The sequence below is a fragment of the Rana temporaria genome, chromosome 7, assembly GCF_905171775.1.
Source record: "Rana temporaria chromosome 7, aRanTem1.1, whole genome shotgun sequence".
Lineage (NCBI taxonomy): Eukaryota > Metazoa > Chordata > Amphibia > Anura > Ranidae > Rana > Rana temporaria.
In genome coordinates, this window is record NC_053495.1 from 20,683,582 (window position 1) to 20,697,295 (window position 13,714).

Here is a 13,714-nt window from a genome sequence, read left to right on the forward strand (position 1 = left end):
GTTATATGGGCCTCGTTCGAGGTTTTGAAATGCAAAACAGGTTTAAGGAACTGCTATAAAAAGCAGGTCAGAAGGAGGTAAACTGCTGGTCAAATGTACCAATCAGTACATTTTGAAATATTTCAGAAGCTTGTAAACGGATGTCAGGCACAAATCTAAAGGCCAGTGACAGTACTTACAGCACACCTGGCAAGGGAATCTAAACATCAACCACCAGAAGGACTTTCCCCATTTTAATGAGCAAGGCTCACGAATGAGCAAAACCTGTCCCAGTTCTAACCAGAAAGTCCTAGATTCGCTGTCCACAGACCGATATCGTCATACGGGAAGCAGCAGAGCTTTTTTGTCGCTGTGCTGATTACTTAAACCCCCAGTGCATGTTTGATGCCCCTATGCTTTCCTGCAACCATCTGTATCAAGCCTCTAGGCCAAGAGTGGGCAAACTTTTTGACTCGAGGGCCGCAATGGGTTCATATATTGGACCCGGGGGCCAGACCAAGAGTAGATGGACGGTGTGTATGTGTGAATTAATATAAATTAAATTAAAATTTGTAACATTAAATGTTCAGATTAATTTAAGGTAGAAAAGCACAAAAAGAGTTATTTTACAAAACTACAATTGATGGCACAGTGGCTGCATTTGATGGCATGGCACAGTGGTGACAATTGATGGCACAGTGGCTGCGTTTGATGGCATGGCACAGTGGCTGCATTTGGCATGGTACAGTGGTGACAATTGATGGCACAGTGATTGCTTTTGATGGCATGGCACAGTGGTGACAATTGATGGGCACGGTGGCTGCATTTGATGGGCACAGTCAGGCTGCATTTTTTTTTCCGTTTTGTGCCCCCCCAAAATTTGAGCACCAGCCACCACTGCCCCCTAAGTGCATTTGAAAAACTATATAATGGGCACATATATAAAAGTGGATATAAGAGTGGATATTTTAAATTCGTCTTTTTGGCCTCTCTTACCATATCCTGCTGTTCGCGCGCTGTGTGATCACGTGACCGCCGTGTTATCTGCAGCCTACGGCCAGCTCCTTTCCTGTGTCTGCCCTTGGGAGTGACGTAGGTGGCACCCCCCTTCAGAGGAATTCCCCAATCCCCCGGGGCAAGAGGCGGAGGGCCCGCAGCCCATCTGCGCTCGCCTCGCTCCAGCCCCCTCGAACCATAGGCCGCAAAGCCGCGGCCTCAATTAGCTCCCTGAGCTCACCCAGTTGAGACAATAGTAAATGAATATTCGCCATTGTCACACTGATCCTCCTCCCAGCCAGTCAGGAAGCTGGTCTTGAGACCCGTCAGACGATTGTCTGAAAGGACAGGCGATTCTATTCGATGCCTAGGAGGGGGTGGGGGGTGGGAGGAGATGCACGGCAGAATACGCCGTGATGTAGAGGGGCCCCTTCCAAAAAAAAACAAACACACACACACACCCCAGCTGCCACTGGGCCCAAGTAAGGAGCACAGACAAACAGGAAGTAGCCAAGGAGGCACAGATAGCAAAACCACTGACTTTCTTAGAGAGACAAGACAATTATTCCTGAGAAATGATGGGGTCGGTTGTTACAGCTGCAATTCTGAATTATTAATGTATACATAGATTTATATATGCAGGGGGTTGTGAAAGGTGCGCATTAAATGCCACAGATGTGGTGAACCACCTACAACCAAACTATAATTTATCAAGACAACATCATTTACCAAGAAACACCTAAAAGGCAGATATTAGCAGTAACCCCGGGCCATTTTATCATTACAATTTTGATTTGAAGGCAGATGAACTAAAGCCAAATTTGACTTTATTTTCCAAATTTGTCTTTGAACGGAGTGTCTAAAAAGGTTAGAACCCATGTCAGGATTGTTGCCTGTTTGAGACGCTCCCTTTACATTTGTTCCGATTAAAAAAACAAAAAAGGGAAAATCCAAAAATGTAATTGGTCACTGAAACAAAAAAAAAACAAACAAACAAAAAAACTGAAAAAAAAAGAGATTTTTAATACAGCTTACCTGTAAAATCTTTTTCTTGGAGTACATCACGGGACACAGAGCGGCATTCATTACTATATGGGTTATATGGAGTACCTTCAGGTGTAGACACTGGCAATCTTCAAACAGGAAATGCCCCTCCCTATATAACCCCCTCCCATAGGAGGAGTACCTCAGTTTTGTAGCAAGCAGTATGCCTCCCAAAATGGTCCTCAAAAGAGGGGTGGGAGCTCTGTGTCCCGTGATGTACTCCAAGAAAAAGATTTTACAGGTAAGCTGTATTAAAAATCTCTTTTTCTTTATCGTTACATCACGGGACACAGAGCGGCATTCATTACTATATGGGATGTCCCAAAGCAATGCTTACAATGAGGGGAGGGAGAACATCTCCAAGACAAAAGGATTTAATTTAGAGATATACTCAAATCATAATAAATCCAACTTATCTGAGAAAAATAATCTTAAATTTTAAATTTAACTCAAAAAAAGAGGAGCCCCCGGAATCCGAGGGTCTCAAACTGCAGCCTGCAGCACTGCCTGCCCGAAGGCAGTATCAGTATTCCTTCTTACGTCCAACTTGTAGAATTTTGTAAATGTGTGGACAGAAGACCAGGTTGCCGCCTTGCAAACTTGAGCCATAGAGATCTGGTGGTGCGCTGCCCAGGAGGCGCCCATGGCTCTAGTAGAATGAGCCCTTAATGATACTGGAGGAGGCAACCCTTTCAAGCCGTAGGCCTGAGTGATCAATTGCTTAATCCACCTAGAAATGGTGGACTTTGCAGCTGCCTGCCCCTTCTTGGGCCCATCCGGTAGAATAAACAGGACATCTGTTTTCCGGATCTTCTCTGTAGCTTTAAGATAGGCCTTCATGGCCCTGACAATATCCAAGGTATGCAGCAACCCTTCCTTTCTGGAAGTAGGTTTAGGGAAGAAGGATGGTAATACCAAATCCTGGTTCAAATGAAAACTGGATATGACCTTCGGTAAGAAGGAAGGATGAGGGCGGAGAACGACCTTGTCCTTATGAAATATAAGATATGGTTCCTTACAGGATAAGGCTGCCAGTTCCGAAACTCTTCTTGCGGAAACTATGGCAACCAAAAACACCAACTTCCTTGTCAGTAGAACCAAAGGAACTTCAGCCAACGGCTCAAACGGTTGTTTCTGTAAACTCGACAGAACAAGATTTAAATCCCACGGACAAAGCGGGGATTTAACTGGAGGTTTAATACGTAAGACCCCCTGAAGGAAGGTCTTAACCAGCGAGTGGGTGGCCAGTGGCCGCTGAAACCACACTGACAGGGCAGAAATCTGTCCTTTGATTGTGCTTAGTGCCAATCCTTTATCCACTCCTAGCTGGAGAAAACTTAAAACTCTATCTATGGTGAACTTGCGAGGAAGCCATAGCTTGGACTCGCACCAGCCTATATAGGCCTTCCAGACCCTGTGATAAATCACCCTAGAGACCGGTTTCCTGGCTCTGATTAGGGTAGAGATTACCTTCTGAGACAGACCTCTACCCCTGAGAATCAAGGATTCAGCTTCCAGGCCGTCAAATTTAGATGCCGTAAGGCAGGGTGGAGGATCGGACCTTGCGATAGCAGGTCTGGCCTTAGAGGCAGAGTCCAAGGGTTTCCCACTACCATCCTTAGGATTAGTGAGTACCAAGCCCTTCTGGGCCATGCTGGAGCTACCAGGATAACTGGTATGTGCTCCACCCGGATCCTGCGCAGCAGGCGGGGTAGTAACTGGAGCGGGGGAAACGCATAAAGAAGCTTGAACTGATGCCAAGGGCAAACCAGAGCATCGGTTCCGCAGGCCATCGGATCCCTTGAGCGGGACATGAACCTGTCTAGCTTCTTGTTGAGTCTCGATGCCATGATATCCACGTCCGGCACTCCCCATCTTTGGCAGAGTGCTTGAAAGACTTGTGGATGCAGAGACCATTCCCCCGGCCATAGAGTCTGGCGGCTTAAGAAGTCCGCCTGAAAGTTGTCCACTCCGGGAATGAATACTGCCGATATGCAGGGCACATGAGCCTCTGCCCATAAGAGAATCAAGCTCACTTCTCTCTGAGCGGCCTGACTCCTGGTCCCCCCTTGGTGATTTATGTATGCCACTGCCGTGGCATTGTCTGATTGAATTCTCACCGGGAGCCCCTGCAATTTCGACGTCCAAGCCCTGAGGGCTAGTCGAACAGCTCTGAGCTCCAAGATGTTGATGGGTAAAAGCTTCTCTGGCTTTGCCCAAATACCTTGGCGAGTGGAACCATCCACAATCGCTCCCCAGCCCGTCAGGCTGGCGTCTGTGGTCACTATCTTCCAAGCCACTGGGCTGAAAGATTTTCCCTTCAGTAGATTCTGAGGTTCTAACCACCAACACAGACTTTGCCGGACTCTTGATGAGAGAGGCAACGGGATATCCAAGGCCTGTGGCCTTCTGCTCCATGCTGACAGGATGGCTGCCTGCAGGATGCGAGTGTGGCTCTGGGCGTATGGCACCGCCTCGAAAGTAGCCACCATCTTGCCTAGTAATCTCATACATAGGCGAATAGTCGGTTTTTTCTTGCTTAGAACCAGTAGGATTAATTCCTTGATGGCTTTGACCTTCCTCAGAGGTAGGAACACCCCTTGTTGTTCCGTGTCTAATCTCATGCCGAGATATTCCAACTGCCTTGTGGGCTGGAATGTTGACTTTTCTTGATTTAGGACCCAGCCGAACCTCTCGAGGTATTGGACCGTGAGGGCCACTGCTCGTTCCAAGCCGGGAGATGAGTGGTCTATGACTAGGAGGTCGTCCAGGTATGCTAGGATCGTGACCCCTTGGATCCTTAGCTTGGCTAGGATTGGAGCTAGAACCTTCGTGAACACCCGGGGGGCCGTAGCCAACCCGAAGGGAAGCGCCACGAATTGGAAATGACGCGAAGCCACCATAAAGCGTAGATATCTTTGATGTGGCTGATAAATTGGAACATGAAGGTAGGCATCCTTTATGTCTATGGACGCCATGAAGTCGTCCTTTTGGAGTGTGGCAGCTGCTGACCGCACGGATTCCATCCGAAATGAGCGGACCTTTAAGTATGCATTTACCATCTTTAGGTCCAAAATTGGCCTGACATCTCCATTGGGCTTTAGGATGATGAATAGGTTGGAGTAGAAACCCAGCCCCTGTTCCAGGACTGGTACCTCTACTATTACTTCCTGGGAAAGTAGATGATCTAGAGCCGACCTTAATGCGGCTCTTTTCTCCAGATCGTTTGGAATCCTCGACTCCTGGAAATGAGGAGGAGGAAACCTTAGGAACTCTAGCTTGTAGCCTGTGGCCACGGAAGACCGTACCCACTCGTCGGGAATGTTGGCTTCCCAAATCTCCGAAAAGAGTCGCAGCCTTCCCCCCACCTTCGTGGGTGGGGGCGCCCCTTCATGAGGTAGACTTGGGGGCTGGTTTTGCTGGCTTGCGAAACCACTGCCTCTTGCCCCTAACAGCCTGTCCTCGTGATCTGCTGTTGAAGCCGAAGTTTGTTCTTGCAGGAGGCCGTCGATACTGCTTGGCATTAGAGGGCCCCTGCCCAGGGGAGGACTGTCGTTTAAACGCAGGTCCCTGAACCCTCTTCCTAGTTGGCAAGAGAGTACTCTTGCCGCTTGAAATGGTCTGAATGTATTTATCTAAGTCCTCTCCGAAGAGCCGTCCTCCATGGAAGGGAAACCCTGCCAGGAGCTTCTTGCATGGGGGCTCAGCCTCCCAGCTTTTTAACCATAAGAGTCTTCTCATATGGATAAGGGATAATGATAAACGTGACGCTTGTTGGATAGAATCCTTGATTGCGTCTACCGTAAAACATATGGCCTTAGGGACATCCGAAAATTCTTCTGCCTGCTCGGCAGGAATAAGTTCAAGCATTTGCTTAAATTGATCCGATAAAGCTTGAGCGACTCCAATCGCAGCCACGGCTGGCTGTACTACTGCCCCTGCAGAAGTGAAGGAGTTCTTAAGTAGGGCTTCCAAGCGTCTATCAACTGGATCTTTGAAAACCTGTACGTTTTCTACAGGACATGTTAACGATTTGTTAACACATGAGATGGCTGCGTCTACTGCAGGAGAAGCCCATCTCTTGGAAAACTTTTCTTCCATAGGATATAAGACAGAAAATTTCTTAGGTGGAAAGAAAACCTTGTCTGGTTTGTTCCACTCTTGGAACAAGACTTCCTCCAATAGAGGATGGATCGGAAACACAGCACTGCTTTGAGGCGCCCTCAGTGAGCCCAAAGCTGAAACCGTGGATACCTGGAGATCTGGTACAGGTAGGTTGAATGCCTTATGGACCAAGTCCGTCAAGCCCTGAATCCACCAGCTCTCCCTCAGGGAGACTGCCCCAGACTCCTCTGTATCCGGATCTTCGATCCCTGAACCTACCTGGTCTCTGTCCAAGAGGTCCAATTCCCCAGAGGAAAGGACCTCCTCTTCCGAGGGTCCGCGCACGGGTGACGGAGATCTATTCCGCTTACTACCCCGCATGGCTGCGGCTATCATTTCTCCCATGCTTCTCCGCATCTCATTTAAAGAGGCGAGTAACACCTCCTCCGTGACCACCTTAGGGTTGGGTTGACTCGCGTCAGCTCTAGCCCCAGACCCCGATGGCCCAAAGGCTCCCTGTGGGGAAAGCAGCGGCATAGCTCTATCCGAGACCTCAGATTCTGCGGGGGAATCCCCACCTTTTGTACCCTCTGCTCTTGATGCCATGGTACAATACCGAGGTACACCTGCTACTTATTGGTACCTGGGACTTATAATAGTTAAATGCCCAAACACCTGTTTGGGGAATAAAAAATGTTTCCTCTACCCTAGATGACACCTTCTTTTTTTTTTTCAAAGAAAAACTTTTCTTCTTTTTTTTATTTTTTTTTTTTTTTTTTTTTTTTTTTTTTTTCAATCTAGGCAAGAAAAAACATTCTATCCCCCTGAGTAGTATTGCCAAAGAAAAGACTATGAGATGGAAAAGAAAACCAGCCTATTCCTAGGCTAAACCACAATCTTCTGAAGACTGTAGTATTCTTTCTGGCCACTGTGTGTCCTCAGCGCCCCGTGCTTCACTCCAGTCCTTCCTCCCTTAAAGCGGTCCTCCACCCTAAAGTGGAGTCCCGCTGATCGGAACCCTCCCCCCCTCCGGTGTCACTTTTGACACCTTTCAGGGGGGAGGGGGGTGCAGACACCTGTCTAAAGACAGGTATTTGCACCCACTTCCGGCCACACGATACGGGCGAAAGACGGGCATTCCGTCACATCCCGTCTGTCGCCCGTTGTGTGCTGGGAACACTCGGCTCCCAGCACACAGCGTGTGAGCCAATCGGCGGGCGCAGCGCGACTCGCGCATGCGCCGTAGGGAACCGGGCAGTGAAGCCGCAGCGCTTCACTTCCTGGTTCCCTCAGCGTGGATGGCGGGGGGAGCAGCAGAGTGACGAGCGATCGCTCGTGCTCTGCTGCGATCGGCGCTGGACTCCAGGACAGGTAAGTGTCCTAATATTAAAAGTCAGCAGCTGCAGTATTTGTAGCTGCTGACTTTTAATATTTTGTTCCCGTGGCACATCCGCTTTAAGCCAGAGAAATGAATGAGCTGTGGCCTCTAAGGAAGGGCCGCCCCTTCCTTTAAACCACTGACCCGCCCTTCCCCCCCAGCTAAAACGGCGCCAAATGCGTCTATAACACGTGCACGCGCACCGCGCGCGCGCCCGCCGACGGGGGGGGGGGGGGTTGGGAGGAAGGGCCTCTCTGTTCCTGCAGCCGCAGGCCTGGAACACACGAGGAGGTCAGCGTTTTGCCTGCCTTGCAGGCATGAGGGAGAGGACTGGATAGAGCATCGCCTGGAGGCTTGCAGGTAAGCATAGCTCTCTGACACACACATACACTTGTACATAAAAGGCCCCACTCACAGCTTTTGCAACACTACCAGGGAGGTCACTTTTTATGGGGAAATATAACATATAGAGCCATCCTATCTTCATGATATGTGACTGGTTTGCCAGATGCAATGCATAACCTTTAGGCATGTCCCCTGTGACCTCCCAGAAAAAACTTGCTAAGAGCCAAGCCCCGCAGGTTTTTTCCCCTTACTTACCTGCTCCATGCCGCAGGACTTTGCCAAGCAAGAGGTCCAATCTTCCCCCATCTCCGTGGGGATGTCTAGACCTTCAGGCCCTGGGAACCTTCTTCTTCCATGAAGGATCCACTGTCCTGGGCCCATACAGCACCCTGGCAAACAGAAAACATTAGGCGCCCCAAAGGTTTTCTAAGTTCTGGGCCCAGGGTCCAGCTCTCTTAAAAAGAAAGCATTATGGGCTATACCCCAAGGGTTTGGGGTCCGGTTACTGACCACTTTAGCGCGCAGGCTTTTTTGGACAGAACCGGTAGCTCACCTAATCCCAAGGATGCGGAGGCAAGCTAAACCATGACTAACACCTAAGACACTGGCGTAAAAAACTGAGGTACTCCTCCTATGGGAGGGGGTTATATAGGGAGGGGCATTTCCTGTTTGAAGATTGCCAGTGTCTACACCTGAAGGTACTCCATATAACCCATATAGTAATGAATGCCGCTCTGTGTCCCGTGATGTAACGATAAAGAAAAACCCGTAAAGCTTGCAATGGGAGCAACTCTTCGAACAACATTTAGGCTGGCTTCACACTGAAGCGTCAGCCGCGGTGACGGTATAGCCGCGCTATTTGTAGCGCGGCTATACCATGACATTCGGGCGCTACCGGTGAGGTTTTGACCCCCGCTAGCGGCCGAAAAAGGGTTAATACCGCCCGTGTTGCGGCGGTATTACCGCGGTATTACAGCGGTAATACCGCGCTTTCCCATCGATTTCAATGGGAAGGCGCGGTATAGGAGCGGTGAACACACCGCTCCTATACCGCGGTAAAAATGCGGCTAGCAGGACTTTTGCAGCGTTCCTGCTAGCGCACCGCTTCAGTGTGAAAGCCTTCGGGCTTTCACATTGAAGAGTACAGGGCATGATTTTTCATGCGGTATAGCAGCGCTGTTTTTAGCGCTGTACCGCATGAAAAACGTCCCAATGTTAAAGGGGCCTTAGAGAGATTGCCCAACTTTATACTGCGTCTAAAACAGAGGACCTCCCGCGTGTGTGTGTGTGCATACAGTACATACATACATAGATGAGGTGCATGGTTATGCTTGAAACTGTTGCAAATTTTTCTTTGTATGAAGATGAAATCTTTAAAGTAAAAAAGATCATTGCAACAGATGGAGGTGGCATCCTTCAAAAGATGGAGCTATACACAGCAGCACGACCACCAGGGGGGCGGGGCGCTTTGGGTGCGCTGTATTTTGATTTTCCAAAATGCCCTGCCCATTGCAATAAATGGGCAGTGCTTCAGAAGCGCCCCAAAATGGGACTTTACCATTTTTTTTTTATTATTATTATTTAAGAAGTGAACTGCTAGCAGCCAAAAAGTTCAGTTAAAAACGAGCGCCGCTTTAACGCTAATGGCTTGCCGTCCAAGTTTGAAAGGATTCTTAACTTTTGTTTTTTTTCTAGAAGAACCCCCTTTAAAAAGGTTGATTGTTTGCTGAAACTTTTAGCAATTTACGATGTAAAAAAAACAAAAAAAAAAAAACTTACTTTAATCCAAACTTCACTTTCTTATTCTCCACCATCAAGTCGCAGATATATCGCACAGAGAGGTATTTTAACAGTTTGATGTCATGACCCCGGACCTTGTCAAATTGTGAATCCCAGTTTCTGTAAGTGCAAATGAGAAGAAAGGTTTGATCTGAAAGATGTGCATTAGATTTCAGCACGATGCTTCCTTTTATACTTCAAGAATATAAAATATTTGGCTATTTATTCTTTGTAATCTCCATGAGCCGGGCCCTCTTATTCCTTCTGTATTTAACTGTATTGTAATTATACTTTATCCCCCTAGATTATAAAGTGCTGCGAAAACTGTTGGCACTATATAAATCCTGTATAATAAATTTCATACAGAAAGGACTAGTGTGCTCTAAACTTTCAGATCAATTAGTCCAGAAACAATGAATGGTACAAAATGAAAGCGGTTCTAAAAAGCCAGAAGGTTTTTTTTATCTTCATGCATTCTATGCATGAAGATAAAAAAACACCCTTCTGTGTGCAGCAGCCTCCCCTCACTTACCTGAACCCCATCTCGATCCAGCGATGTGCAAGAGTGCCTTGGCCATCCAGAACTCCCCCTTCTGATTGGCTGCTGTCAAAGTCAATTAGCCAATGAGGAGAGGGGCGGCGGGGCTGAACCACAGCTCTGTGTCTAAATCAGGGGTCTTAAACTGGCGGCTCTCCAGCTGTTGCTAAACTACAAGTCCCATCATGCCTCTTCCTGTGGGAGTCATGCTTGTAACTGTCCGCCTTGCAATGTCCCATGGGACTTGTAGTTTTACAACAGCTGGAGGGCCACCAGTTTGAGACCCCTGGTCTAAATGGACATACAGAGCTGCGGCTTGGCTACCCCCATAGCAAGCTGCTTGCTGTGGGGGAACTCGACAGGAGGGAAGGGCCAGGAGTGACAGTGAGGGACCTGAGAAGAGGAGGCTCTAGGCTGCTTTGTGCAAAACCAACTGCACAGAAGTATAACAATTTTTTTTTCTTCTTTAAAAATAAACACAAGACTTTAGTATCACTTGAACCAATGTAATAGAGGAACTGCAGTCTTACAAATATAGTATAAGGAACTGCACTCTGCTCACATAAATTTGTAATAAAAACATCTTTGCCATTCTGAAGCTTCCCTCCAAAATCAGGGCAAAATCGTGGGTGCGCGATATTCGCCGATACCCGCGCTGTGTTTGAACCACTGCGCCGGCATATACTGAGCGCAGTACACTCTGGGTATAGTTAGGCAGGCTCGGCTCCTCTCGCGGTCACGTCCTGTGCGTCCTGTACATGAGAGGAGCCGAGCCTGCCCGACTATACCCGAGTGTACTGCGCTCGGTATATGCCGTCGCAGTGGTTCAAACACAGCGCGGGAAGCGTGGATCGAGCGGGGAGGACACCACGATGGCCGCAGAAGGACGCCGGACCGGACAAGGCCGCCGATGGACAAGACACCGACGAGGGGCATCCAAACTAAGTATTTTTTTTTTTTTTTTTCCCCAGGAATTTTTCTTCAAGTTCGGGGGTTCGCGCTATACACCGGGGCGCGCAATAGGCCGATAAATACGGTACTGTGATTCTGTACTTGCCAAATATGCACAATCTCCCTCCACCGAGTCTGGTTGCAATTATTTTAACTGTGGGCAGCTGAAGCTGCTGCCTGTTCACTTCCTGGATTTACAGAGGCACACCTCCAGCTCTCATTGGCCCTCTTATGACTCACCCCTCTCCACTCCTGGCAAACAGAGTGAGAGAGCTGCACATAGACCAGAAACAGGAAGTGGGCTGTATAAGATATTGGCAGAAAAAAATAAATGTTTTTACTATCCAAAGTAAAAAAAAGGCAGAAGATTCAATAGCTGGAAAGATGAAAAAAAATGACTGAAGTTCCGCTTTAAGGGCATTCCACTGTATAAGTTGGTACTTTCCAGCATACCTGGCCGCAGCATCGTCGTCGGCTACTTCTGTATCGGCACAGGCATCATCTGAGCCCCCTAAAGAGAAGATTACAAAGAGGAAATCAGAGCAACACATGACCGGAAACATTTAGGGAGGAACTCCGTAGATTTCAGCGCAGCAAAGGCGCTGCTGTCAGCCTATTACAGGAAGTTAGAAGCTCACTTCATTTCTGGTAGTATCGGTTGGGCTTTTTTTGCATTTACCAAAACAGAAATACACAATGGAAAGTGCTTCAAGCACCTGACCTCCGGAAGATTTACCCTTTTTCATGACCAGGCCATTTTTGGCAATACAGCACTGTGTCTACCTTTAACTGACAGTTGTGCAGTCATGCGACGCTGTACTCAAAATTTTGAGTTATATAGAGCATTTTGGTGGTATTTGATCACCTCTGCGATCCCCCTCCCCCCTTGCCGGTAGCGCAAAAATAAAAATAAATCACTTTTCTGTTATAAAATAAGAAAATAAAAAAAATTGAAAAGTGTCTTCATAAATTTAGGCAAATATGTACTCTGCTGCATGTTTTTGGTAAAAAAAAAAAAAAAAAAATATTCCAACAAGCGTATATTGATTGGTTTGCGCAAAAGTTAGTGTCTACAAATGACACTATACACTGGAATTTTCATTTAAATTTTTTTCTACACCAGTAACGGCAGCGATCAGCAACAGTCGATCAGAAACTAGCTGACACTTTGTGGGAACCAGTGACACAAATAGTGATCAGTGCTAAAATATGCACTGTCACTGTACTAATGACACTGGCTGGAAAGAAGGTAAACATCAAGGGCAAGCAAAGGGCTAACTGTGCTTGGGTGTACTTGTGTGAAGTGCTTTTACTAAGGGAAGGAGGTGGATTTTATTCTGTACACTCCGCCGTGTCTGTCCGATGATCAGCAGGTGCCTAGCACCCACAGATTGGCTTCTGCTGTGTAAATTGCAGCAAAAACAGGCCACCCCCTAGGCAGTGGTGCATCTCCCTCTCCTTCTCCCTCTCCAATTCTGCACAGGGGGGCCACCCTGTAGCACTACATATGCTATGGGGAGGCCCTTAACCACTTAAGCCCCGGACCATATTGCTGCCTAAAGACCCAAGGGGTTTTTACAGTTTGGGACTGCGTCGCTTTAACAGACAATTGCGCGGTCGTGCGACGTGGCTCCCAAACAAAATTGGCGTCCTTTTTTTCCCACAAATAGAGCTTTCTTTTGGTGGTATTTGATCACCTCGGCGGTTTTTATTTTTTGCGCTATAAACAAAAATAGAGCGACAATTTTGAAAAAAATGCAATATTTTTTACTTGTTGCTAGAATAAATATCCCCCAAAAACATATATAAAAAAAAAATTTTTCATCAGTTTAGGGCGATACGTATTCTTGTACCTATTTTTGGTATAAAAAAAAAAATCGCAATAAGCGTTTATCGATTGGTTTGCGCAAAATTTATAGCGTTTACAAAATAGGGGATAGTTTTATTGCATTTTTATTAATTTTTTTTTTTTTTACTACTAATGGCGGCGATCAGCGATTTTTTTCGTGACTGCGACATTATGGCGGACACTTCGGCCAATTTTGACACATTTTTGTGATTTTTGTCATTTTCACAGCAAAAAATGCATTTAAATTGCATTCTTTATTGTGAAAATGACAGTTGCAGTTTGGGAGTTAACCACAGGTGGCGCTGTAACATTTAGGGATCACTGTGTGTGTGTTTACTAGTGTAGGGGGGTGTGGCTGTAGGACTGACGTCATCGATCGAGTCTCCCTATATAAGGGATCACTTGATCGATGCAGCGCCATAGTGAAGCGCGGGGAAGCCGTGTTTACATACGGCTCTCCCCGTTCTTCAGCTCCGGGGAGCGATCGCGACGGAGCGGCTATAAACAAATAGCCGCGCCGTCGTCCCGGATCGCTCCCCGAGGGGACCCGACCGCCGCAAGTCGCGCGGGGGGGTCCCGATCGGACCCCCGACCCACGTCTAGGCAGGGACGTACAGGTACGCCAATGTGCCTGTACGTGCCATTCTGCCGACGTATATCTACATGCGGCGGTCGGGAAGGGGTTAAAGTGGTTGTAAACCCTTAAAGACCACTTTTACCTACAAGTAAGCCTAGATTAAAGCTTACCTGT

At 47.5% G+C, this 13,714-nt stretch overlaps 1 protein-coding gene across 4 annotated transcripts in view; it reads right to left on the reverse strand.

Moving 5' to 3' along the window:
- The window catches only part of MTMR14 (myotubularin related protein 14), an 82,541-nt gene that overhangs the window by 44,441 nt on the left and 24,386 nt on the right, over positions 1-13,714 (reverse strand). For all 4 annotated transcript variants that reach the window (XM_040359039.1, XM_040359037.1, XM_040359038.1 and 1 more), the window contains exons 5-6: positions 11,568-11,625; positions 9,626-9,745 (exon numbers count right to left, since the gene is read on the reverse strand). In XM_040359039.1, the coding sequence (XP_040214973.1) occupies positions 9,626-9,745; positions 11,568-11,625 (178 nt within the window). The remainder of the gene's footprint in view (positions 1-9,625; positions 9,746-11,567; positions 11,626-13,714) is intronic.